We start from the raw sequence: 27549 nt of genomic DNA, 5'->3' as shown, positions 1-27549 counted from the left end.
GGACAAGGGGCCTTGGGACATAGCACCACAGGAGGCACAGGGGCAGGAGAGCAGAAGAGAAGGGAGGGCAGGGTGCCTTCCAGGGATGTCGCCCCAGGAGTGTTCAGGGCAGGCAGGCTAAGAAGGGAAGACACAGGATAGGAAAAACCAAAAAAACAATCCTCAACGGAAACCATGAGAGAACGGTCTAGAACCAAATCTGAGAAAAGGCAAGCATGCAGATTTCCACAGACTTCTGAAGGCTGGTTCCCCAGCCTGTGGGCACGCCTGAGGCTGGGCAGACTTGGCAGGAGGGGCTGCCTTGCCGGCAAGCGCGGCTGGCTATGCTGCCTGGGGCCGGCCAAGGGTGCAGGGGCAGAGGCAGGGGTGCAGGGCGCAGGCAGGGGCCAGGCCACTTACACTTGACCTGCAGGATCTGGTCGCTGAGGTTGGCTTGGAGGTAGAAGGTGCTGTAGGGTGGGAGCACCAGCCCCAGGCTGGGGAGGAGGGGAGGGGAGAGCACAGGTCACTGATGAGGAGAGATGGGCCACACTAGCACTTCCTCTCTAGGGCCTCGGAGCCAGGGAGGTCCAAGCTGCGGCTGCCACAACTCCCCCCGCACAACTGCATATCCTAGGAGTTAGCACCTTGGAGGCCTGAGCCCTCTCCTTCCCAAATCATCGTGGAGGCCTCAAAACTACTAGCCCCCACATGAGTCCCCACCCCACTGCCCACCTTAGCACCCACCTGCCCCACAATTTCCCGACCAACAGGAAGCTTTTTGAGAGACAGACATGAACCCCGTGAGAGCCCGGAGGCAGTATGGGCTGGTTCTGGCGTGTGCCAGCGCTCCTGGCATTTCAGAACGGACCACGGAGCAGCTGGGTGGGGCATATGAAGACAGCCTACGCCTATAGAGCTTGGCCTGCAGGGTGGAGACTGGCTCAGGCTGCGATGCTGATTGTGAGCAGTCATGAGTGTTGAGATGATCCCTAGGGTGTGGTACCCAGGAGACCCTAGGGTTGGGGGATATCAGGCACACTGTCCCCTGTCCTCAGTCCTGTTCTTCCAGGACCTGCCGCTTGCTCCAGGGGGGCCGGGGAGGTCCTGGGGGACCAAACATCTCAGGGTAAATAAATAGTAAGGACAGGGGCGCAAGAGGGAGAAGCAGCTGGGTTCAGACTTTGGGGTCACTCGCCCTTCTCTCTCTGCCCAGCTCTGGCTCACTTACCTATAGTTAGTGCTCCTTATAGGCACCCAGGTGTAGTTCCGAATCACCTCATCTATGTACCTCTGGGAGAGGAGGCTGCGTCAGGTTCTTGGGTGAGCAGGCTTGGGTGGGTGGGAGGGGATGGGTGCCCATCCTGATGCCCTTGTTCCCCGTCCTGTGCCTTCATACCTCATCCAGGGACTTGACCAGCGTTCTGATCTGCTTGTGGCCTTTGTTACCATCAATCATGCTGCGACGGATCTGCAAGGGCCAAAGATGTGAACCCCCTGCTCCTGTGTCAGCCACCTCCTCCCTCCTCCCTGCCTTCACCTCACCTCCTCCTTGTTCTCATCTTCCAGCTCTGCATCCAGGAAGTCCAGGGTCACAGGCTCCCGGAAGTTAGTAGTCTGCAGGAAGCCAAATAGGAAATCAGGAGTCTTCCTCTTGGAGGGTTTACCTGCCACCCAAGGTCACTCACCTGGCTTACCTGGGGCTTGAGATTAGGATGGAGCAACACGTAGCCATTCAGGTCAATAGCGAACACGTAGCCATTAGCGCCAAGCTGTAAGGTACAGATCAGGGGCTCAGAGGGCTGTGCAGGGATCTCTTAGATTGTGAGCTGCTCTCTATTCTGTTTCCCATGCTGCTTGCCTTTGGCCAAAGGTCCCCCTCCTGCCATATGGCCCTAAGTCTGCCTCTGAAGCCGGGCTGGGCACCCCTCATACACCAGCCCCCATCAAGATGGACTAGCCCTGTAGGAAGGCACACTTCATTCCCCACAGAGGTACCAGACAGCCTCTGCTTCTCAAGTGCTGGGATTAAAAGTGTGCACCACCACCACCTAGCTGGGTTTTATGTTTTTAAATTAAAGAAAAAAAACAAAAAACAAAAAAACAAAAGAAGGGACTGGAGAGATGGCTCAGCAGTTAAGACCACCAATTGTTCTTCTAGGGATCTGGGTTCGATTCCCAGCACCCACATGACAGCTCACAACCATCTATAACTCTAGTTCCAGGGGAGCCAATGTTCTCTTCTGGACTCTACAGGTACCATGCATACACATGGTGCATAGACATATATGCAGGCAAAATATCCATACACACTAAATTTTTTAAAAATCAAAATAATTGTTCTCTTTTATGATATGAAAATAATATGAAATTCAAATCCCAGTGTCTACAAATAAAACTTAATGGGCCACTAGGCATGGTGGTGCATGCCTTTAATCCTAGCACTTGGAAGGCAGAGGTAGGCAGATCTCTGTGAGGTTGAGGCCAGCCTGGTCTACAGAGTGAGCTCCAGGGTAGTCAGGACCGTATAGAGAGACCCTGTCTCAAAAAGCCAACCAACAAAAATGAAGTGAAACTCCATGGGCCATAGCTATGCCCGTGTGTTTGTGATTCGTCTGCCGGTACTTTCACAATACAATGTAACCCGGGAAATGGATGTTTAGGTCAGCAAGACCTGCTTGAAACAGTCCCAGCCTAGTTCTTCACATGAAGCTTGCTGGCCCCAGCGTTGGATCAACCCCCTTGGGAAGTCTTTCTTGATTCTCTGAATTCAGAGGCCCCTGCGAAGGCCCTTCGCCCCTGTATCTCCTCTGCTGAGCCTGGCTTGTATCACCGTGGGAAGCAGAGCAGGGGAGTGGGGCAGGTGGACACTTACAGTGTAGTTGGGAGTCAGCCTTTTGATGTCATTCAGGGCCACATCGATGCCCATCACACCCAGGATTAGCTGGTTCTGGGCACAAAGGAATGGGACGGCACACTATAATGAGCCAAGTCAACGGTGGGACCCCCTGGCCCAGGCCTCATACTGAAGCCTCAACGTGCTGACACAGATAGTTGGTCTGGCCAGTTTGTAGGGTGTCCTATCCCTCCTCCATCCTCAGACCTGATAAAGGCATGCCAATCCCTCCCCTAGATAACCCACTGGGCACCTCACCTTCTTTTCCCCAGGGCCATCCTGTGTCAGGTTGAAAACAGGGAGAGTCCCTGTTACCACCAAACCCAGCCCCTGAAGGGAGAGGAGGGGGATGGGGTCTCCTGTGGCCATTTCTGTCCCCACTCCGAGTGTTCAGAGAAGGGGGTCAGGCATAGGCCACCTATCATTTTCCTTTACTTGGTCAGCAGTAATAAGGGGGCCCTCCAGGGTCCTGCCCCTGTGGGCGTGTCCCCAAGGGAAGGCCTCCAGTCCCCTCTTTACCCACAGGCCTTACCAGCGCATCTTCATACACGTTTGTCCACTGCACCTGCTTGGCTTCCTTGCCCGCCAGGACCATGGGCCTGCCCAGCACATCTAGGTACTCCTGGGTAAGAGGAAAGGTACAAATGTCCTTCCCCACGCACTTCCATCTGCTGTCATGTGGCACAGCAGCCACCAGGGGTCGCTTTCGACCCACAGCAGTGGAAGGCTCTCAGCCGCAACCAGAGGGAAGCTAAAGACTGGGAGGGGCGGCCTCCCCCACAACCTCACCTGTGTGTTGATACGGATGGCTCCAATGGAAGGGATCTCAAAATAGTAACCTGTAAAGGGAGGAGAGGTGGGCTTGTCTGGTAGAGCAAGACCCACAGCGCGCGCGTGTGTGTGTGTGTGTGTGTGTGTGTGTGGGGGTACTGCCCCTAGGGTATGTCTGCAGCCCTCTGTATATTGTTACCCCCCCCCCCCCCCCGAACTCCTTCGTGCTCTCTGCTACCACCCCGGTACTGTGACCAGTGCTGCGGAGAGGAGAGATTGTAGAGGTCTAAGGAAGCAGCAGAGGTGGGGTGGAGGAAGGAGTCTCATCCTAAGACATCGGTAACATTCAGAGTTTACCCCAATGCACAGAGAGATGGACTGGTCAGTAAACAGATGTAGGAGCAAGAAAGGTGGACAGACGGACAGTGGATAGATATATAGCCAGATGGGCAGAAACATGCTTTGTTAGAAGACAAGTAAGATAGCCCACCAAACAGACAAAGCAATGGACAGCCATCTGTATGGAAGGACAGACAGACAGTGAGTGAACACACAGCTGGACATATGGATGGACAGCTGGCAGCAGAACACATAGGCAGATGCCCTGGTAATAAAATCCAATGAGGCACCTTTGTTAGTGCAGGCCATCCACTGCAGGGGTGTGACGTCATAGTTATGCTGGCCTACAGAGAATGTGAACACACGCACCTGTCGGAGCAAAGAGGTTATTGCTGTGGCCACTTGAGGACAGCCCTCTCCTGTCCTGGGCCCAGTTCAGGCCCAGCCACCCACCAGGGTTGAGCCTCACCGTCCGGTTGGGCCAATTATACTTCTCAAAGACATCCTGCACACGATCTTCGCCCCCATCCGTGAACATCATGATCATCTTATTGCAGTTAGCCCGAGTGATGTTGGACTAGTCAAGGGTGAACACAGAGTCAGGCAGTCCTCGGTCTCTCACAGGTCCAGGGTAGGGCCTCCCTCCTCTGGCAGGTAAGCTTGGCCCTCTGGCCCTCCTCCCTCACAGTAGGCGGGCTATCTGTCTAAGCTGCCTGTTCAGTGTTAAGGCCATCCATCTTTATCTTCCCATGTCACTAATCCTGGTCCCTTGCCCACCCCCGGCTACCCATTTGCCCCCCCCCTCACCCCCCGAGGGGCTCACATTCTGTAGCTGGTCAAAGGCATACTCAAAGCCGGCCTTGTAGCCTGTGGTGCCCTTGGCCACCATGCCCTGCACGGCTTCCTTGAACACCTTCTTGTTACGCACATTGGCCTGCACCAGGTGTGTGAAGCAAGACACAGGCTGCGCCTTCTCGTTGAACTGTGGGGATAGTGGGTGGTGAGTGGCTTCAGGCTGGCCACAGTGGACAGCTGTTGCGCAAGGCTGATGGTTGTCATGGGAGCAAGTTGGATGGGGGTGAGTAGTTCCCAGCCTGCCTGCCACTTTGGCACTCACTGAGGCCACGTTCACATAGTCATCATCAGAGAGTGTGTCCAGCATCTCACAGACGGATGTCTTCATCAGCTTCAGAGTCAGGCCACTCACGCTGCCACTCCTGGAAACCAGGCAGGGGCTGTGTACGTGTGGGCTCTCACGTGTCTCCTGCCCTTCCCTCATACTGTTCCCAGACAGCAGAATCTAAGCCTGGCCCATCCCAGATCCACCAGCCTACAATGCTCACTCACACATCCACAATGATGACCATGTCCTTGGGTGATGAGGCCCCCTGTATATACCTGTGGATGAGAAGACTCTGTTAGGAACAGCACCCCAGGACCTGTGGTTCTTCCTCCTCCTACCTACTTATTGATTCATGTATTTCTTTTTTCTTTCTTTCTCTCTCTCTCTCTCTTTTTCTTTTTTCTTTTTTGTTTTTCGAGACAGGGTTTCCCTGTGTAGCTTTGTGCCTTTCCTGGATCTCACTTGGTAGCCCAGGTTGGCCTCGAACTCACAGAGATCCGCCTGCCTCTGCCTCCTGAGTGCTGGGATTAAAGGCATGCGCCACCGCCACCACCACCCGGCTGATTCATGTATTTCTATTGACCAAGTGCTACATGGAATGGGTCTGGGCACTGGGGAGACCATACTCTGATTTGGTCCCTTATTAAGTAAACAAGAGGTGGGGGGGGCAGGTAATCCACAGAGGGGCAGAATGCTTCAGTGGCTTGTGTCCTCTGCCCCGGTAGAGGCTCCACAGAGTCTGGTTGTGTATGAATGGGGGAATAAGGGATGGTCGTGTTGTTGGGGGAGGAGTGTAGAGCAGAGGACAGGGGTATCTAGGGATCAAAGGAGTAGGGTAGGGCTGGCTAACCTGGCAGAGGCTGTATCTACCTTTGGGAGCATCTTCACTGGTCTGATCTCTCAGTCCTGAGTGGGTGGGGAGGACCGGGCAGTGGATGGTATGAGTGGGGGCAGAGGCAGCTGGGCGGCCTGCCTGGGTGATGGGATCCATTTTCCAGTGGCAGCGATGTGTGAAATGAAAATTGGATAGAGCTGGCTGCGCCCTGCTTGGAGGTCTGGATATATTGAGAGGGAGGGGAGCAGGCAAGAGACGGGGAGCTGAGGGGGGTATCTCTCTTCAGCCCCTCTTTGCTCACTCACCAGGGTCGTCTTCGGACGTCGTACAGGTCAATCTTCTTGGGGGCTCGCCATGGTGTGGCTGTGGAAAGAGAGGGTGAAGGAGCCCAATGGATGGGCCTGACTGGAGCAGATGGGTATTACGAGGATGACTTGATTTACTTCGTGCACCTCCGGATGGACGGAGTAAGATGGATGCCGGATGGGCCAAGGAGACAGGCTGGTGCCTACCTGGATAATAGCGGGTGACTCCCGTGGCACTGCCGAAGACCTGCCACAACAGTGTAGGGTCTTGCCTACGGTTCTCGATGAAGACATTCTCCAGGGCCTCTGTCCAGTTAAGCTCATTGAGGATGACAGTAGCTGGGGGGGGCAGGGCAGAAGGCTGGGGTGGGGAGCTCTAGGCTGCCCCCTGCTAAACCCACCTCCATGACACCCATGCCCAAGCCTCCCATCTCAATGGCCTCCTTCACTTTCTGCCTGCTCAGACTTTCATTTTTCAGGATCTCACTTAGGGCCATACAGCTCCCCAAGGAAGATTTTCTTGCCCTTCCTCCTCCAAGTCATCAAAGGAACCTCTCAGCCTACCCCTCAACCAGGCCTCAGTGAGCAAGCAGGGCTGATGTGGCTTGTGGCCCGTGGAGAAAGGCCGCTTGGGTGGCAGGGAGCTGTGAGCTGGGCCCCCATCCAGCATGCTGCCTGGAGCCTGAGGCTGGTCCCCAGGGAGCTCACCCACTCAGCATGCACTCCAGGCTGCAGTCACAAGAAAGCAATTAAGGGCCTGCTGATGGGGCTGGAATTATTCAGCTATTAAGGTACCTGATAAGCTGGAAGCCACTCAGCTCCATGATTAATCAACTGGGGCCAGGAGCAGGCAGGGGCAGAGGTGGGGGCTGTGGAGGGGCAGGGGTGGGGCCAGGATCCTATTCCAACACGGGCACGTGCACTTGCACACACATGCATGTGGACATACAGCCTGCACCCTCGGCAGACATGCCTGCCTCTAATCCCTGTTTCCAGCCAAATGTAGGAACCCTCTCCCCTTACTCCCAAACCAACCTACCCAAGCAACACAATTGTACCATGGGTAAGGGCACACAGGCGCTCTTATAGGTGACCACCAGTTAGTTACCCATACCTTCCATTCCCTAACCCCTGCAGGTGCACATGAGTGACCCTCCCTCCTGCCAACCCACCCCTCCACATCCTCACAGAGTTAAGACTGCTCTCTACCCTGTTGAATAACCTGGGTGACATTCCTGTCCCATAACTCGGGGTGTCCTTAAGTCTACCTGAAGTGTGTGTGTGGGGGGCACATGTTTTTATGTATGCCACGTACCAGTCCTTGAACAGAAAACAAAAATAAAAACAAAAAAAACAACCCAGGAATGAGTGACCTGCTTCAGGCAGGCCTCTGACTTCAGTATTTATTCCTAGTTTCTTTCTGTCTTCCCAGGGAGAGCCCTGCCTGCCACTATACCCTCCATGATCCCCAACAGAGATCTCAAGTGACAGCCAGAGAAGGCTCTCTCAAGGTTTGATTCCCTCAGAACAGATGAGCTGTGCTTGACAGTCTCCTACCCCTCACCTCACCCACCCCTCACCTCACCCACCCCTCTGGCCTCTCTTTATGTGCGTGGGCTCTGCCGTGCGCCTCTGCCATCTAGCGCCTTCTCCTTGGCTTTTATTCCCTCTTGGACTCTGTGGTTCCCCTTAACTGACCACACTATGAACACAAAACCTATTTCTATCATTGGCTCTGCCTATTGAACACTGTGTTATGGTCCTGTTTCTGATTTAGGAGCCTAGCGAGTTGAACACTTTCTGTTTTTCTTTTTAAGGAAAAAAAAATGAAGTGAGGCCCTCAAATGTTTCACATAATACCTTTGTCTTGTGAGTCTGCCAGGGATGCCTGTCTATCACTGGGCCTCAGTCTTTCTGTCTGAGAAACTTGGAAGACCCTCAGGCTGCCAGCGGAGGGGTGACCCCTCCTCCAGGTGGGCTGTCCCTACAGACATCTGTGACCACATAGACATATCGGCAGGACACACCGATGCAAATACCCCCACATGCACACACCCCTATACCACACCCATGTGCACACACTCCTAGATCACACTGAGTTGGGAAATGGGGACCATGCCCCCTCAGGCAGGCGATTACAGATTTAATTAAAAGTGACACAGTAAATAAAAAACATATAAAATGTAATTTGTGTGGGTAGCGAGGGGTGACTGGGGAGGGTGGTGTGGCTCCTATTTTAATTAGCGTGCCTGCTTGTGATAGTGCCCCTCGACCGGCTCAAGCAGGTGGTCTCTAGGCAGCCTGCTGGTGAGGAAGCATTCCTCCCACCCCACCTGAGGTCACCCAGAAGACTTGGCTGACGTTGTGGGCGGCGGGGGAGCTTTCTGGGACACCCTAGGAGTCCCTGCTTTCTGAACCTCTACAGCAGCTCTGCCACCTCTGCCCTCAGCTCCCCAGCGTCCCAGCCTCCCAGCCTGGTGGATTCTGAGCCTGACCTACAGGCAGGTGCTGAAATAGTTGAGTCAGAACCTGGGCCTTCAATCCACTGCTTCAGGGAATTCCTGAGGATTTGGAGCCGTGTAGAGAGAAGACGCCAAGAGCCAAACACCAGATGAGACTCATATAGCAACTGACGCTAATGTGACCTTGTCACCCCACTGTGCAAAGCTGCCCTGTCCCTGGGGCTTGGAATCTCAACTACATTTTCCTGGTCCCGCTTCACCACACCCCCTGGCTGCTCCAGGCTAGAAACTGTATCACAGAGCAGAGTGGGTTAATCAGGTCTGGGTCTTTTGTTTATGGCTGTGGCTTGCTGTTTTTAATCTCTGTGTCTATTTTATGCTAGGGTCTCCCAGCCCCTCCTAACAGAGTCAGAGAAGGGCAAGGATAGCAAGGAAGCTGCTTTGAGAGAGGGAATTTAGCCCGGCAGTGAGAAGCAAGATATATGCGCATGGATGTGTGGGACTGGTGTACACACAGGCTTGAGACCAAACCAGCAAAGCTAAGAGGCTGTGTTTCAAGCTAAGAGTGCTGAAGGCCTACATGTGGGTCAGTCAGAGAAATGAACATGTATGACCTTGAGTACAGGGGGCTGGCCAGAGACAGGTGGCACTAGCCTTCCATCTCAGGGAGCTGGGAATGCTTAGGAAGTGGGCTTGCCCCCATGTAGGGGGAAGGGCTGTCCCCACCCCCTTACACTCACAGCCTTTGTAGATGTCTGTGGGGATCTGCACAGCCGTGTATGAATAGTTGACTTTGTTCTTGAAGTTTGGGTCCTCCATGAAGTCCAGCCTTAACGTGCTGGTCTTGGATCCCCTCTCCACGTCTTCACCCTCAGGGTCATCCTGCAGAAAGCACCCCCCATGTCAGGGCTGGAAAATGGGGAGCAGGTTGTTAGGTTTGCAGGTGAGGACGGGAAGGGCAGAGTCCAGGAGAAAGAGTCATCTTAAGGACAGAGCTTGTTGCAGAGACAAGAGACAGATGGAGAGACATGGGGAAACAGGGGCAGAGCATAAGGACCCCTCACCCAGAGGCTTGTGGAGTTACCTGCCCTTGCCTAGCGCATCCACCATTCATTTGCCAAACCCCAACTAAAACCAAAGCCAAAATGACCCCTTCTCCACATCATTGAAAAGCCACTGTCAGTGGAGGAGGCAAAACGGTAGGAACCAGTTAGAAGTGGGCTGCCGACTTGTACTTCCAAGGACACGCCTTGTGCAATTATAGTGAGGCCTTAGCAGCTCTGCACCCCCATACTCCCCACCAAGTCCTACCATTCCTTGCACGCAGGCTCCTTGGTACCAGAGAGAGCGAGAGTGAGCGAGAGAGAGAGAGAGAGAGAGAGAGAGAGAGAGAGAGAGAGAGAGAGCACACAAGCCAGCCCTAGCCCCATCTGGGGCACCACCCCCTGTAGCAGGGTAGCTCTAGAGCTGAGTGGAGGCTAGCACAGAGACCAGGTGACCTCCAAAGGGAGGGTCCACCATGCCTGCTAGCAGCAGGACTGTAAAGGCCCCCGTTGATTTTCTAAAATGAGCTGCAGCCGCCTGACAGGTGCCAATTATGGTATCTCTCGGCCAAGCAGGCTGGGCATGCGCTGTGCAACACCCCCCACCGCCTACTACCACAGGCTGGCAGGGGTGGGGCTGCGGCTACAGAGTGGGTGCTGCAGCCCATGGGGGAGCAGGCTCCCGTGCACGTGTGCAAGCATGGAAGGAAGGTGGTGGAGAGAGGACAGGGGGAAAGAGGCAAAAGCCAGACAGGAAGGCAAAGGAGACGCGTGGAATGCTCCATACATCCCACACCCTCTTCCCACCCAAGACCCTTTGACTGTGCTCGGCTCAGGCTCCGTTCATCTTCGCAATGGGTCTCCAGAGCTGCTCCTCCGCTGCTCCTCGGGGCCCAGACATACCCTTCTTTCTGTGTTCCAACCTCCAGGTTACTGTCCAGGCTGTTTCCTTTCACCAGGCCATATCCTAGGCACAGCTCTCAAGTGCCCTGGGGCTATCCCTTTTCCTTCTTTCCAACAAAATTCGGGCTATTGTCCTTCATGCCCCTCACACCCACCTCCCGCTCACGTTGGGAAGCCCCTGAAATGTGGCTCCGGGAAGCCAGAGGCGGCAGCAGCTGAGCACACAGGATGGAGTAGGGAGCCAGCGGTCTGGGAGGCATAAGCCACGTACGCTCCACTTCGAGGGAGAGGCGTGGGAGAAGAAAGCCCCCCAAATGTCAGCGGCAGATGAAGGGCGCTGGAAAATTTAATCTTCCAACTTTCCCAACTAATGTGACATTTGGATTCCATTCTGATAAGCTTTCAGCTGGCGAACTTTTCCTTCCTTCTCTTCCCTTACCCCCACCTTCTGGCTGGTAATTTAAAAGTAAATGGTCTAGAAAGATCTCTAACTGTACCTCTGGCAAAGATTAAAAAACAAAACAACACAACAAGCTTGGGACTTGGTGAGTCTATGCTGTTATTTAGGCCGGGCCTGGGGGCTTCTGGCCTCACTGACCCTGGCCCAGGCCCGCCTAGAGCAGCGCTTCCTTACTGGCTAGTTCCAATCCCCCTGCAAGGATTGGGGAGCAAAGTCAGGCATTTGGAGCCAGGGTTGGGGGTCCTGGATAGAGCTGGGGGCTGCTGGGAGCAGGGAACAGTGTCCTGGTCCGGATCTGGGTACAAAGCTGTCCAGGGAGCCTCTCAGTGCTACCCGAGTCCCCAAGCTCAGTGCAGTGGGCAACTGCCGTCTCCTGCTTTATATTTAATGTACTGATTGCTAAAATTACAGCCCGCTGCCGAGGGGGGTAAGGAATTAGATTCAGGGTCTAATTAAAGGTTCGCTCTTCATTTGAATTTCAGATTCCAGCTTTAATTTTAGCAACTTCTCCGGGAGCCGCGGAGCTCAGCCAAGGGGAAGCGCACCTGCTTGAGCCCACCCCCTCCCTCTCGGCCCCTGCCCTCCCTAAGGTTTCCTAGGCCAACCTGGCACTGTGGCCTCCTGCACAGGTATCCTTTCTAGCCCTCCCACCTCCTGGTGCCATGGGCTACCTCTGCTCAGGCCTCCAGAATCAGCAAGCACAGGTCAGTGCTAGACACTATATTACTGTGCCACCCGGGTTTACAGTTGCGTTCAGCCTCTATGCTTTGGAGTCAAACATTGATAAGTTCTCTGAACACTATCTACTCCCAAGTGCTTGAACCCACTCTTGTTTTTCTCTGTAGCCTTTTCTCACCCCATGGTCATCCTTGCTGAGCCCTTTCACGACGGGGACCTCACTACCTTATAAGCCAGCCCAAACAGACCTAAGCTCCTGGGATATGGAGACAGAGTGGCGCAGGCCCAGCGCCACCACTCCTGGGAGGTTATCATAGTTGAGCCTCATCTGAAAACAAAAGCGGGCGCTCCGCTGCATCTGCGTCCTAGGTCACCAAGAGATGCAGGGTTAAACACTGAGGGTGAGGCCAGGCCATGGGTCTTCTACACAGCCTGATCCTAGGTTCCCTGAATCACAGGGAAGGGAGCCTCCACTGTCCTGGGGAGGGGCTTAGATGTCACTGTCTCACTCCCATACCCCTTCCTCCAGGAAGGCCCTCCGGACTGCTCCCCCTCCCCTATACTCCCATGGTGCTCAGAGAGCCTCTCATGTCAGGACTGAACTGTCCTGATGTCCAACATCTTACCACCCTGCCCAGCCTGTTCCACCACCCTGCCCAGCCTGTTCCATGTCGTGCCGTGCTGGGAAGCTTAGCCCACAGTCGTGATGAAGCCACAGCCCTGGAGGGTCCAGGACCTCTAGGGAGTTGTGGAAGGTGAGAGACTGACCCACCACAACACAGAATGGTTGAGTTCAGAACATTGAGTGCTGAGTCTTAATGCCCATTTTACAGCTGAGACCACTGTGACCCAGAAGAGGGAGCATGGCTCTGGCAGCTTCCTGTCCTCTACAGCAAAGCTGGGATACTTACCAGTTCAGCATCAGCCTTGGCGTCATAGTACATGATGTCTTCCTCCTGGTGATGAGAGAGAAGCCTCAGTGTTCATAGCTCAGGGCCTCCCAAGATGCTGCCTGGGCCCTTAGGTCCAAGGCCTAGAATGGCTCTTTGGATTCCTCTAGGACTGATACAGTCCCCTCCTCCACCCAAAGCCACCCCAGGAAAAGCGGGATGAGTCAGTGCTGCTGGTGCCCTGCCCCCCCCAACCCCAAGGCTTATTCTCAGGTTCTTCACACTCTCCAGAAGGATGCTGTACCCCAGGTCCCCCTGACACAGGTTACCAGGGCCTTGGCCTGCAGGCTGGGTGGGAGCAGGGTCAGAGCCAGCTTGGCTTCTGAAAGGCTGGCTGAGGCAGGACCAGGGAGTGAGGAAGAGAGAGAATCAGGGCAGAGCCTGGGCACCAGCAAAATAATGACTTCCCACTGCATCTTCCAATTTCTTCTATTAAAAAGCCTGCTCATTACGAGCATGTACTTATTAATTATCTGTGATTTGTTGTGAAATGCAAAGGGGTTTACACAACAGGAGCAGGAATAAACAAAGCTGGGCCCGTATGCCTGCCTGTGGCCCTCACTCACATGTGCCTGCCTGCCCATCCTGGCCCGTGCCTGCCTGTCTGCCGCCTGGGTTCTTGGCCATCTGCACGTCATAATCACCCGCCGCCCCGGGGACCCGTAACACAAACGGGCTAATTTCATGTTTAATGATCTTTAATCAGAACCGAGTGCAGCTGACAGAGGCCGCCAGAAGGTGAGCCTGGTGTCAGCAAGTGCCACTCGTACAGAAGGGGCCAGCCCACTTTGCCCCATGGGCTCTAGGGCCAGGGCCACTGTCCAAGTCACTCCCTCCAGGTGCTCCTTGGTGGCTTTATGCAACAAAATCCTTTAGTATTGTACCAGGGGTTCCTTACACATCTGGGGCTGTTTCTTTGTGGCCTGATCTGTTTCCAAGGACCTGCCTGCAAAGCAGCATGCATAGAGCCAGCTCTCACTCCATGAGGGGTAGAAGTTACATAGGCCACCCTGCCCAACCAGGGCCTGGTTAGGGCATACTGTGTGACCTTAGGGTTGGGCCACTCTCTCTCTGAATCTCCAGGGAAGAGTTTGGCCAGATGCTGGGTCTGTGGCTAATAGTTGCAGATGGTCTGTATTTGAACATGTTTAAGGCAATAGTCTCAGGCTGTCTTCTTCAGGGGTTCTGGGGTTACATACAGGCTATTGGTTGGACACAGTGACATAAGTCAAGCATTCTCGATCAGTGACTGAATGTCGGGCACAATGCTTGAACATGAACATTAGGCCAAAGGTAACTCAAGAGGTGTCTACTATGTATGGCACATACAGGCACAACAGGACAGGGACAGAGAAGACTTTATACCCAGGCTTCAACCTGGCCTCCCGACTCATCTCCAGCGTCATCCAAACTAACTACCCACCTACCCATGCTGGAAGACAGGCCTGGGTGGGGGCTGGGGCAGGGCCCAGGCTCCAGGGGGCTCGGCCTTTCCCTGTGCCTGGCTCACACAGAAGCACGTAATGAAAGCTGACATTACATCAAACACAATAAGGAGTTTCGGTTGATGAAGATCATTCCTGAACACACAAACCCATTAAACTGAGAGGAAAAAAATATCAATTCAACACACTCGCAGGCGAAAAGAAAATGTGATTTGTTATCTAAAAGGGGGTTATAAACACGGTTCTGATGCTCTTTCCCTCCGTAATGAAAACAGGCGGGCGCAGTGGGAGGACTGCAGATTACAACCTGGGGCTTCATGTGCCAACTTTTTAGGCAAACCTCCTGCAAGGACAGGAAAGGGCATGGGTGGGGGCCGGCCACTGTCAGGCTGTGGAAGGGGGTCTGTCTGTGCCCTAGTCATCCTTGGGATGCCCTGGCCCTCACGTGGGCCATCTCTTCAGTAGTTTCCATGTCTCTGTTTTTTGTCCTTCTGTTTCACGGTCTCAGTGGAAGATATAATGTTGGTAGCATCAGAGGTAAAGGAAAAATGGCATTCAGGATTGTCACGCTCTTGTAGCCTACGGGTGGGGCCCAGGTATCTATAGTCTTGCTGCCCCTTGCCTTGGCTGGTAGCCTTGGCAAGGTCACGTGCGAAAAGACATGGTAAACACAGCTGTGATTGCTATTTGTGATACAATACGGAGCAGAGTGTGGCAGGAGAGCCATCGCAGTGTGCGGGAGCAGGTCCTTGGGAAGGCTTGCAGCTGCTTTTACCAGAGCGGTACCAGAATGTTGGCTTTAGTGACTCATGTCCTCGGTTAAACATGGAGGCAGACAGTAAGTGAGTGCAGGGGCCTTGGAGAAGGGTCTGTGGGTCAGACTTTGACCAGGATATTGGTAAGCTCTCATCAGTAAGTAAATACAGGCTAAGTAAGCTGGGTGTGCTGGCACATGCCTTTAATCTCAGCACTTGGGAGGCAGAGGCCCAAGGATCCCTGTGAGTTTGAAGCTAGCCTGGTCTACATAGTGAGTTCCAGGACAGCCAGAGCTACATAATGAGACCTTGTCTCAAAACAAGACAAAACACCACAAAACACAAAACCAAAGGTACCAGCTGGTCAGATTTGCCTCAGGAGGCCCATGATGATTTTCAGGATCCATCCCCGTGTTGTTAATAAGGCAAGGATGTAATGTAAGACCATGCAGTCTCAGTGAGCTTTGCATCCAGGTGTCTACCTCCCACCATAAAATCCAGAATCTTGAAGAGGACAGAATATCAGAGGCCTCTCCAGGAGGTCAACCCACAGCCCACATGAGGGGCTGAGTGTAGAAAGGACCCTTGGGTGATGTGAGGTAGGTATTATCCGTCTTGAGGGTTTCCGGAAGACTTGCCTCTCTTCCCTCCTTTCAGGGCTTGCTTTGCTCAAGCTTGGCAAAGGGTGTGGAAATCGCTTCCCCGACTCACACACATGACCCCACACCAGGAACCTATATCCATCGGTGAGGGGCGGGACTCAGTGTGTATGTGCATGCATGGCATGTTTGCTCCTTAAGTAGGAGCCAAGCCTGAGAGGACACAAAGGGCTCTCTCAGCTGTGGAGCAGGGTGAGGAAGACAGTTCGGGATAAGCGGGATAGAAGGTTGTCAGGCAGATTTGGTGTTTTGTAAGGAACCTGCCAAGGCTGCCCAGACATGACTGTCACCTGCTCACCAGCCCCCTGTGCAGAGCCCAGGCAGTCACCCAGCTTTACCAGTGAGGTCAGGCGGCCTTCCTTCCATGACCTACTGCCAGCTCAGCTTGACCAAAAAGGGCTTTTTGTCTGAGAGCTGTCTGTTGCTGGCTTGGCAGAGCACTATGGCGGGGTGGGACCCTCAGGCCAGGGGGGCCACCTGTCTGGTCCAGCTGGCTCTTCAGGCCTTAGTCCTGACTTCACAGGTCTCTCTTTATAAAGATTCCCTAGGTAGAGTGACCTCCCCCATCAGTCAGGCAGGGCCGTTGCCTCCACCAGACTCCCAGGGTATGTTTTATCACCTATTGTATGTCGAGACCAAAGGCTTGTCCTCTCTCGCCTCTCCCGACCCCTGCCCTGGCCTAGATCCACCCTGGTGGTGGCTTAGGTGGCAAACAATGTTGGCACAGTGTGATGTTGGCACCAGGCACAGTCTAGCAGGTGGCCCATCTTCATCTACCGTTAAGTGTTATGGGTATCAGACCACCTGCTGCCTGTCTGTGTGGAGCCATGGGAGGTACTGGCTGCAAGTCAGGGCCATGGTCTCTCTAGTATTCCCAAGTCTGGGTGATGGTTACTGGTTCCTTGACCCTGCCAGGATCAAATGTGTAGGGTCATGGCCTGGAATTAGATGTTTTTTGTTTTTCCCTCCATTCATTGGCCCCTTGATTGTATCTCAGCTCTGGTCCTGTGGACTCGAGAATCCCTTAAGTCCCTGCCTGGTGTCATGGGGTATGTATGTATGTGTGTGTGTGTGTGTGTGTGTGTGTGTGTGTGTGTATACACAAGAAGCCACAATTGTCTGTTCCCTGCTCTGTGCTGTCCACACTGTAAGACCCATACCTGTAGCATGAATCTTAAAGAGTCTTATTAATAAAATCAAACCCGGAGCCAGGTATTGGGGTGAATGCTGGTAAGGTTTATAGCTCTTAACTATTGCTCTGACCTCTTGGCTTTTAACTCTGCAGTTGGCTCTGTGTTTCTTATTTAACAAGATGGTTACATCGACATATACCCTACTAATTGTGCAGTGAATTCCAGTCTAGCTCCATAAGCCCAGTAACCTTTCTGTGCACACAACTTCTGGATGCCACCATGTTCCCACTCAGAAGTAAGAAGAGCATTCCTGGTCACTTTGCCCCCAGAGCATTGGGCTGGGCACAAGAATCGGTGGGAGATGGCGCTGGCACAGGTCTGTCTGTTTGTCCCTGATCTGAAGGAGTCACAACTGAGGCAGACAGATGGGACACTTGCCTGGGTACTGTCTGTGATATAGAGGTACAAAAGGAGGTGCTGTGAGCAGTGGGCAAACAACCCTAAGGTTGGGGCTGGAAAGGGATCCTGGGCTTTGCCCTGTGAATTAGGGGAGAGAATGCTCCTGGGAGACCAGCCTGGGAAGGGACCTGAGCTTGAGGCTGGGATTGTGACATGGGTCTTTGTCTGTCCTGAGCATAGAGGAGGAATATGACTGCCTGTCAGTCACCTTCTCAAGGTTTCAGGGTGGGTTTCATGTTTGCAAGGGACAAACTCCACCCTTTCCCCAGCCACAGTCGCTGTAAGCCCTGTCATGGACGGTCCCTGCCAGCTCTCCCTAGCAGTGCTGGCTGGCAGGTGGGCTAATGGGCCACCATTAGAACTAATGCCTCTCAGCCAGGCCATTGCAGCAGCGACAGATCTTCATGGGGACAGCAGTGACCTTGCAGCTTGGAGACAGGTGACTACAGCCTGTGCACCTGAAGATCTCAGGCAGGTACACTGGTGGGCTGGGTGACACAGGGAAGGGGGCACTGGGCACACAAGGCTAGGTCCTGTTTGCTCTGTGGCCAGTGCTGTCTGTGGCCATAACCACATTTGCAGCAGCTCAGGTCAAGCAGCAGAGTAGTTAGCCAGAGCCCACTTCTGCTTCAGCCCAGGGCAGTTGCAGGCAAGGCAGGTACAGACAAAGATGCTCCATATATCACTGGCTTAGCATCCATGCAGCCCGGTGAACATCTTCACCCCTCGGAGGCCATGCTGAGCTGATAGGCAGCACCAACATCAGCTAGCCAACTGGTGAAACAAAGCCATGGCTTGTGTCTCACAGAAACTGTGGTCCAGTGATATAGGAGTGGTTTTTTGTTTGTTTGTTTTCAAGATGTGGTTTCTCTGTGCAGCCCTGGCTGTCCTGGATCTGAGCCTTGATCTGTAGACCAGGCTGGCCTTGAACTCAGAGATCTGCCTGCCTCTGCCTCTGGAGTGCTGGGATTATGGGCTTGTACCACCACCATTTGGCTAGAAGTGGGTTTTTGAGCAGCATTTCTCGGGGCTTTTGGGCATCCCACATTCTCCCAGGCATCCTTAGTGCCCACCCTGGCCCAGAATTAAGTGGGATTGCTGAGATCCATGGACCAGGGGCCTGGCAGGATGGCACTGAGGGAGACATAGGTTGATCGTTTGTTTTGAGGAACCTGGAGGAGGAACAGGTTTGGAACTGTGGTGGCCTCTGTGTCTCCCTCTCTGGGGCTTGGACTGGGAGGGAAAGAAAACCAAGAGAGGGTGGGCTTCTTGTGCCTTTATATCTCCACTCCTGCCCTGCTCAACATGCCTGCTCATGGGAGAAAACCCTATAGTCAGAGGAAGAGGCGAAGTGGAGGCCTCCTGGATACTCAGAGGACAGAGGGAATAATGTGCTGAGGAGAGATAATAGCTTAAGAGGAGCATTCTAGGAGGAATGAAGGGGATTCCAGGCGGAGAGCAGCAGAAACAAAGGCCCAGGGACAGGAAGGGGCCCCCAGAGGTACTACACAGTGTGGTAGAAAGGAGGAGCTGCGAAACAAGGCCATCGAAGGATGCAGGAGCAGACAGACAACTGGCCTGAGCGCAGGCTCAGGGCTGGGCGGGGCAGGTGGAACTGTGAAGCAGGGGTTATCTGGATGTGGCAGCAGGATCTGTCAATTAAGAGCCACTGTCTGTCTGTCTGTCTGTCTGTCTGTCTGTCTGTCTGTCTCTCCTTACTTTTAAATTTCATATGTATGAGTGTTTGGGTTGCAAGTATGTCTGTGTACCATATGCATGCCTGATGCCCGGAGAGGCCAGAAGAGGGCACTGGATCTCCTGCAAGGGGAGTTACAGACAGTAGTTAGCTGCCGTGTTGGTTCTGAGAATTGAACCTGGGTCCTCTGGAAGAGTAGCCAGTGCTCTATTGGGGTGGGGAAGAACACGCATGTGGTGTGTACTTGTGTGTGTGTGTGTGTGTGTGTGTGTGTAGCATTCACGTGCTATGGTGCAGGTGCAGAGACCAACTGTGGAGTCAGTTCTCCCACTTTAACGTGGGTTCTTGGTATCAAACTGAGCTCTCCAGGTTTGCACGGCACGTGTCTTTACCCATGGAGGCATCTCTCTACCCACCCATCCCCATTTTTTAAAGTAAGTTTTTATTTACTCTTACTTTTATTTTTATTTATTGATTTTAGTGTGCATTGGTGTTTTGCCATGGGTGTTGGGTCGCCTGAAACTGGCATACTGGCGGTTGTGAGCCGCCGTGTGGTTGCTGGGAATTGAACTCAGGACCTCTGGAAGAGCAGTCAGTGCTCTTAACCTCTGAGCCGTCTCTCCAGCCCCATTCCCATTTTTGAGACAAGGGTCTAGCCTTGAACTTGCTATGTAGCTGAAGCTGGCTCCTTATCCTCCTGCTTCCATTTCTTGAGTGCTGTGGGCAAGCACAATCATGCCTGGCTGAGAAGGGATAGGGCTGTGATAGAGTGGGTAAGAGAAGGGTTTCTCCTAGGTTCTAGGGGGCCTAGTTAACTTAGGGGGTGAGAGTCACTAACTTATTTGTTCATTGATTTTTTTTGTTTTTGGTTTTGGTTTTTCGAGACAGGGTTTCTCTATGTAGCTTTGTGCCTTTCCTGGATCTCACTCTGTAGCCCAGGCTGGCCTCGAACTCACAGAGATCCACCTGCCTCTGCCTCCCAAGTGCTGGGATTAAAGGCGTGCGCCACCACCCTGCTTATTTGTTCATTGAAAATATCATCTTGGCTAGGTATAGTTCATTGACAGAGTGTCCAACATGCTCAAGATCCTGGCTCCCGTGAAAGAGATAGAATCAGATAGAGGAAGAAAGAAAGAAATCAGCCGTTGTCCCCAACTCCAGGTACCATGTGACCTCCTTGTACCCAACATCCACCAAGTAGTGAAAGAAGCTACCATGAGGGCAAGGGAGGGCAGCCTGAGGAGACAGAGCATGAGGAGCAGGTTTGGGGTCTGGGCCACAGACCCGAATTCTCGGGAACTGGAAGCAGCTATAAATTTCTACTACCAACAGGTGACCTTGACAAGTAGTGGTAAAAACCCCACGGCTTTTGGGGCACATGGGTCTAGATCAGCTTGGTTCAGAGCTAGAAGGAAGCAATGTATGACCCACTCTCATCCTATATATTTATTAGTCCCTAGATCCTGGGGGCAGCTCTTGGTGCCTCTCTCTGCCTCTCCCTATGTTTAGCAAGGAGACTACTAGGAACCGTGGCCCAGACCCACGGAGCCCTGTTAAATGTCTGGTTACTGAGGGTGCCATGGCTCCTGGTCCCAGGGCTTCCCTGGGACTGGGAATGGCCTTGCCCTAGTCACATACTAGCCTGACCAGAGGGCTCAGGAGTGTACAGCGCCAGCCAGGAATCGGCTGGTACAGCTGCTCTGTCTTCTCCGAGCCTCTGGGTCCTTTACACCCTGTGCCCTGTACTTGGCTCCAAGGTGTTTGAACCTTCTGTGTTTTCATGGTGAAAGGAAAGAAAGGCTTCTGTGACTTTGGCAGGCCAGTCCCTGGGACCCAGCCCGAGGATCTCCTAGAAGGACAGACTGCTGTTCACAATCAGGAGGACACAGACAATGCTCTTTCTCAGGGCCTCTTCTGGGTCATGACACTAAAATCTCAGATGAGTCCTGGGGTCGAGAAGCACCTATGGCCCTGGGACTCTCTTAGACTCACAGTATCTTCTTTGGGAAGGGCCATTTTAACAAATCCACATTGTATTCCCCAACACTGAGGGCTGGACAAAGGATTTTGTACTCCAACAATGCCCTTCCAGAGGGTCTGTGCAGCACACACTCCCCCTCTGCATGCCACCCTAGCTCAAGTTCATATCCTGGGTGCTGGAGGGTGGTATGTGGGTTTTTTTTTTTAATTACATTTATTTTTTGTTTAGTGTGTGTGTCTGCATGCACACATGCCACGGTTCCTGTATGGAGGTCAGAAGGCCACATGTAGCTTCTCTCCTTCCACTAAGTGGGTCCTGGGGATTGAAGTTGCCAGGCTAGAGGCAAGCACCTTTATCCACTGGTCCGACATTTGCTGTGGCTCTTACCTTGATGTTGTCCTGCCAGCGGTGGGCTTTCTGGAAATTCTCTGCAGCGTCAGCCAGTCTCTGAGGAACAGAGTACAGGGAAGTCAGAGGCTGAGGCAGGCTGTCTGCTCCATGTCCACCCTAAAGCTCTCTCCACACCCAGTACTCCCAAGGACCACACTGACTCAGGGCCTCTCTCTGCCAATCGATCCTCAGAAATCCCTTAGCCCAGATAGTGGCCAGCTCGTAGGAAAGGACACCTTACGGAACACAGCTGGATCCCACAGGACACAGGAGGCCTGCCTGCACAGGCAGTCTATGCGACTCTTCCAAGGACTGTGCTCTGGGCCCTGCAGGGCTTCCTCCTGGCAAAGCTTCTGTGCCCTGTCAACCCTCTATAAGCTAGTGTCCTCCTCCCCAAGGAGTGTGAAACCCCACAAGTTATTGAGTGTCTCACCATGCAACTTTGCCTCAGCCAGGCTCAGCAGGACACGCCTACAGCCCATTTCCACTCACTCAGACTCACTGTCCTCTCCCAGGCTTCCTGAGGCCCACCCCACAGGGCTCCCATGCCCCCACCCACACGAGCCTTTCCCGACTTCCAGCTTTGGTGGCCTTTTGGCAGTGAAGCCCGGTCCTGAGGGCAGAGTGCCCCTGAAAGCATGGCTTTGCCCTTGTCTATAGCCTACTTGTCACACTAAGCTTGCTTAGCGCTACACTCCTCTGAGATGTGGAGATGTGAGAGACTCAGCCAGCCCTGCTTCTCATGGTGGAGAAGGGCAAAGTAGTGTACAACCAGGTATAATCACCAGGGCAGGAGTAGCCGAGGCTCAGTACTACAGGTACCAGACACATCACAAAGGTTTATGGTGAACCCAGGACTCCCATGAATTCCATCCTTCAGGAGGGGCCAAGGATGAAACTGAGTACGGTCCTCTAGACCTTCTTTTTTTTTGGGGGGGGGGGTTTGAGACAGGGTTTCTCTGTAGCTTTGGAGCCTGTCCTGGATCTCACTCTGTAGACCAGGCTGGCCTTGAACTCACAGAGATCCACCTGCCTCTGCCTTCCGAGTGCTGGGATTACAGGCGTGCACCACCACTGCCTGGCTTCCTCTAGACCTTCTTGAAGAACAGAATTCAGCGATGTCTTTAGGACCCTCTAGGGATACCCACTACCAGGAACTGGTGTCCAGCATGTGGGGAGGGCACTGCATGCCAAGCCCTCCCCTGACCAGTGCCATATGTGCACCCATTACTGCTCACTATGTGTGGTAACATTGTGAATTCTCAGGTGAGGAGGTCCCAGGCTTGGATCAGTAAGCCACTTGTCCAAGATGCACAGTGAGTCTGGGTCAATCTGCAGCCCTACAGTTGCATTCACCTTGCTTAGGTCTATGAGGTCCAAAGACCCACTCCTCCTTAGGCTCTCCATACTTAGTGTTCCTCATTTTGGCCCCACCCATTCCATGTCCTGACTCTAGGTTTCCAACTTGAATCAGAAGACCCCAGTCTCTTGGTATTCAGGACACCGTATCCCCATCCATCAGGCATGTAGGCCCCAAGAAGAGGGTCGAACGAAGCCTAGCAGAGGCCTTTGGAACTCCTGGACACTTCCCTGGGATGATCTTCAACCTACGAAAGTTGAAGTGATGACAACCTACAGGTCCTCCTGGAGACATGTATATGGGGTGTCGGTGTGCATGCATGTGTGTTTGTGTGTGTGTATGTAGAGGCCAGAGATTGTCAAATGTCTTTTTTATTTAATGAGGCAGGGTTTCTTGCTCAACAGGGCTCGCCGATTTGACCAGCCTTGTTAGCTTGCCCAGGGATCCTGTCTTCACTTCATGAGTGCTGGGATTACATGCAGGCTACCACACCCACCCATCTTTTATGTGGGTTCTGGGGATCTGAATTCTGTTTCTTAAGCTTGTGTGGCAAGTATTTACCCACTGAGCCATCTCCACAGCCCTGGTATAACACCCACCCCCCTTTTGTTTGATGTTTTCCGAGACAGGGTTTCTCTGTGTAGCCCTGGCTGTCCTGGAATTTGCTCTGTAGATCAGGCAAAGTCTTGAACTCAGAGATCCACTTGCCTCTGCCTTTCCAGTGCTGGGATTAAAGGCATGTGCCACCATTGCCTGGCTAACCCCCTTTTCTCTCGAAACCTGTCTCCTGCCTTCCAAAATGTCATCACTCAAACTACCTACATTCACTGTCCTACTCAGGTGGCCCTGCCCTCCAAATCACACCTTTCTGCATCCACTCTACATTCAAGACAGGGAGCCTTATCTCAGAGCACAGATCTGATCATGTGAATGTCACTAGCCCCCAAGCCCACCAGGAGCTCCAGATGCTCTCATGTAAAAGCTTTCTTCAGGCTCTGCCAAACTCCTGTCCCTTTTTTAAAATCCTGGGTCCTCCCTTGGCCTAAACCCCTAGGGTGAATGAGATCCCAAATTTATAGCCCTGTAGGACCTTTCTGTGGAGGTATGCGTGGCATTTTAAGCAGGCACCACTCTACACCGGGTGCAAAGGTACTTGGGCTAAAAGATCCAGCAAATCCAGGAAAGCAGCCCTGAAGGCACACCTCAAATCAGGAGCCTTGGCAATCAGTACATCTCCCCTCCTCTTATCTAGTGGACCCCTATCTTCCCTGGGATCCCAGATACACTTCAGAGGGGGACTTGAGGCTACATGGGGGCTCTGCAGAGGCCATTGCCTTTTAGAAGTGTCGTGTCTAAGGCAATGTAGGAGCCAGACTAAGACCTCTTCGCATACAGAAGATGGAGAGAGGAGATGGGCTGCAGACATCAAACTGGACCATGGCTAGGGAATCTGTTCCCTCATGTGTCTACTTTCAACCACTGGCCAGAGTGTGTGTGTGTGTGTGTGTGTGTGTGTGTGTGTGTGTGTGTGTATGTGTGTGTGTGTGTGTGTGTGTGTGTGTGTGTGTATATGTGTGTGTGTGTGTGTGCGCGCGCGCATCCCTTCACCCTCTCAGCACACAGCTTTGGCCATGGGATTCATGGGCCCTAAGAATATGGGGATCCTCAGGCTCCATAACCTAGCAGACAAAGCAAGGGAACACCCGAGAGGGAGAGCCCAGTCCTTGGTCTCCTTAAGCTCGCAGAGTCCCATGGGCTCAAAGGCCTGGGTCAGCCCGCTGACTCGTGAATAACGGAGTTGCAACAGCCACAGCAAAAGGATTACTTTTAATCCTCAGTAACGATCAAGCCATTATTATTTTTTCGGTGTTACAGATCAATCAGTCCATTCCCGGGCACTGGACGTGTGGAAACTGCTAAATAGGCACTTCTAGTGGTGTGGGAAGCAAGGGCCGGTCAGTGGGATGGGGTGAAGTGGGCAGGCACTGCTGTTCAAGGTCCCATCAGACCGAGAGTGGGGGGCGTGAGCGGTGGAGAGACCACCTGAAGCCCTGGCCTGCATTCAACACGGTCTCCTCAAACAGTGGTTTCACCTCTCCGGCCCTCCAGATCCTTCGGTGAACTGGAGGTAGTAACTGACCCACACAGAGTGTGGGTAGGCTCTTGGAAGTCTTCCTTCTCCAACCCTAGCAGCTCTCATGGGTCGCCTGTGCATCGGGGTTTCTCTTGCAGGCTTTTACCCACCTGAGGGCCCTCCTCTCTTATCTGCTCTTCTGCCTGGTTACCCACCTTCTCTGGAAGTTTCTTTTCACCCTTGCCCAGCCCGTGGGTTTCCTTTGGTCTCTACCAGGCAAGGCACATCCTTGTGTGTATCTGGGGGCTCTAAGCTGAGCACCATCTGCCCGGGCCCAGGCTGGGTGGGTACTTAGAGCCTTGGGTTTCTGTCTTTACAAAGCTCACAGCAGTCAGACCTGCTTTGGAGTGGCCAAGGGGTCCTCCCCCTCCCCCAAGATTTACATTCCCAGCACTTTTTTTTTTCTTCCAGCTCTTCAGTGCCCTTGTGGTGGGCCGGGGCAGGCAGGAAGGTGAATGGGGGAAATAAACAGGTGGAGACTGAGGGGAATCTTCAGGCTACTCTGGCTCAAGGTGGAGCCACATTTTGGTCCCGTCCTCAGGGTGTCTGCTGTGTATGGCAGAGACATTCTGTCCTTAGCCTGGACTCTGAGTGACTGTCCCCTGGGATGGACTCCCTTCTCAGAACATGTTCTTGGAGTCAGCCCTCGTCTGGGCCTCCGACTCCCAGGCCCCTGAACACGCTGTTCTTCCCTATGCACTTCTCACTGGATTCTCTAACTGAGTCACTCCCTCGCCCTTGACAAATCCCGGGCTCCTGCCAGGCACCAGTTTTCTCTTATGACACCCAGGGAACCTTCTGTGCCTGCTTTTGCCCTGTTCTTGGAGCTCAGTGGGGGCAGTGCCTGGCTGCTATTAAGTTTAGGGTAACTTGGATCCTAGCATACAGTGGGTGTATAGTGAATTTGTTAAATCAAGGTCAGCGTGTCTCTGGACCTGTACAGAGGTCTGGGGCTTGAGCTTAGCCCTGTCCAGCCAGGTATGTGATCCCAGCTATGTGGTTTGGCCTCTTGGGACCTCTTTTCCTTACCACACCCTGCAGGGTGTGCTGTTACTGTGAAGGTACTGATGGTGTCTTGCCTGGCCTGTGATGTCCCCGCCATGGCCAGCATTGGAGGGAACACAGTGGGATTCTGAGTAAGGCTGTTCACAGCCAAGTCCATCACGATAACAGCAGGCATTTCAGAGGCAATTATCAGAGAGTTTCACTTAACAATCAATTTCCCTCAGCTCTGGGAGCCGTTCTTACAAGAAAAGGCAAGAAAGAAGGGACTGGCTGTGTGCTAGGCTGGGGACAATACTCTCCTGGAGAGCAGTAGGACCACCAGTACCTTCAAATTTCACTAAGTTAGATGTCTTCAGCTTAGGGGAACTGAGACAGACAATGGTGTGAGATAAGGGCCCTGGGCCATGGACAATACCTGGAGGGCAGGAGTCCCTACATCTTGGGCTGGGCTGGGCTTCAGTATAGCGGGGAGGCCAGAGCCCTCTTAAAAAGCCCGCTTTCTCTCATACCAGGCCAAATGCTCCCCATTTTTTACCTCCTCTATCTTCTCTCACCTGGGAACCCCTTAGCTCAGCACTGGAGGCAGAAGGCTCTGGAAACAACTGCCCATCAAACAGGACTTGTTCAACTGCATAGCCCAGAGAGGAAGGTTGTAAAGAGTTTTTGGTTTTAATTAGTTATAGCCACTCCTGCTTTCAAGAGGGTATGAGAGGCTCAGAGTGAAAGGACCTGGACTCATAATGTGCAGGATGTTGAGATCTGGGGTGCAGGGGAGGGGGTGTGTGCAGGATGAGTCAGGTGGGAGCTGTGAGGGAGTGGGGAGCTGTGAGGTAGAGGCTAGTGCCAGTACGTCCAGAGCGTCCAGAGCGGAGTGGCAGCACCGCTCTGAGAACCGCAGGAGGGCTGTTCCGAAGGTTAACACCAGGCTAGCTAGCATTAGACATGCCCAGCACCTACCTAGGCCAAGGCTCCACGGACTAAGGCAGGTAATCAATGCCGGATGGAGGACTGCAGGATGCCTGCCGTGGAGGGGACCTTTTGTAGCTGAGGGGAGTGAGGCACAGAGTATTAGTGCCACAGCCCCCTGGTCAGGAAGTGGGGGAAGAGACATCTTCAGGTCCACCTAACACCAAAGCCCGGGAGGGCTGGACAATGAACCTCTCAGGGCAGGAGCTAATCAGGTCAGGTGGGCCTGGCTGGCTAGACTTAGCTGCTCTACCCTGTGGTTCCTTCGTTCTTTACTCAAGAGAGGAGATCAGTTAAGTGGTCTCCCAGAAGTGTCCAGAGCTCACCAACTAAGCCTGGTGTCTCTGGGTCCAGTCCTGAGAGGAGCATGCCCAGCAGCCCCACCCAGCAGCCCCACCCAGCAGCCTCACCCAGCTCAGCCCTCTCCTGTTATATTATCACCCTCTCTCCTTCCCTGAGGGCCCCCGCATTAGATCCATATTGTGCACTGATAGATACTAAATACAGATTTCTAATTTCCAGAGCTGTTATGGTCTAATGAGTAAATAATATACATATTTAAAACTGTCTAAAAACATATCTGCATAATTAAAATATCTGCATAATAACGAAGCAAGATGCAGCTCAGTAAAGAGGGAGTTGGAGACCCAGGGCTGACAATAGGAATAGTAGTAAAGGCTGTGTTGGGGTCCTGGCCCTGTGAATTTCTCCTCCTGCCACCTTGGCCTTGAATAGGCAATGGTGTGTACATCCAAGCACCCCACTCAGGGAGCAGAACCCCGGCTCAGACCCATCTCTGTGCATCTTATGGTCTGAGACTGT

At 53.3% G+C, this 27549-nt stretch overlaps 1 protein-coding gene across 2 annotated transcripts in view; it reads right to left on the bottom strand.

Annotated features, from left to right (window-relative positions):
* Cacna2d2 (calcium voltage-gated channel auxiliary subunit alpha2delta 2) overlaps positions 1-27549 on the bottom strand; it is a 125298-nt gene that overhangs the window by 3914 nt on the left and 93835 nt on the right. For both annotated transcript variants that reach the window (XM_036193230.1, XM_036193231.1), the window contains exons 4-22: positions 21260-21319; positions 12706-12750; positions 9451-9592; positions 6456-6587; positions 6249-6306; positions 5333-5383; positions 5103-5202; positions 4809-4967; positions 4455-4562; positions 4276-4354; positions 3665-3714; positions 3408-3497; positions 3134-3205; positions 2855-2929; positions 1677-1751; positions 1525-1596; positions 1379-1450; positions 1211-1272; positions 400-476 (exon numbers count right to left, since the gene is read on the bottom strand). In XM_036193230.1, coding sequence (XP_036049123.1) covers positions 400-476; positions 1211-1272; positions 1379-1450; positions 1525-1596; positions 1677-1751; positions 2855-2929; positions 3134-3205; positions 3408-3497; positions 3665-3714; positions 4276-4354; positions 4455-4562; positions 4809-4967; positions 5103-5202; positions 5333-5383; positions 6249-6306; positions 6456-6587; positions 9451-9592; positions 12706-12750; positions 21260-21319 — 1579 coding nt within the window. The remainder of the gene's footprint in view (positions 1-399; positions 477-1210; positions 1273-1378; positions 1451-1524; positions 1597-1676; positions 1752-2854; positions 2930-3133; positions 3206-3407; positions 3498-3664; positions 3715-4275; positions 4355-4454; positions 4563-4808; positions 4968-5102; positions 5203-5332; positions 5384-6248; positions 6307-6455; positions 6588-9450; positions 9593-12705; positions 12751-21259; positions 21320-27549) is intronic.

This window comes from Onychomys torridus, chromosome 7, assembly GCF_903995425.1.
Source record: "Onychomys torridus chromosome 7, mOncTor1.1, whole genome shotgun sequence".
Lineage (NCBI taxonomy): Eukaryota > Metazoa > Chordata > Mammalia > Rodentia > Cricetidae > Onychomys > Onychomys torridus.
This window is presented reverse-complemented; position numbering and strand designations above follow the sequence as displayed.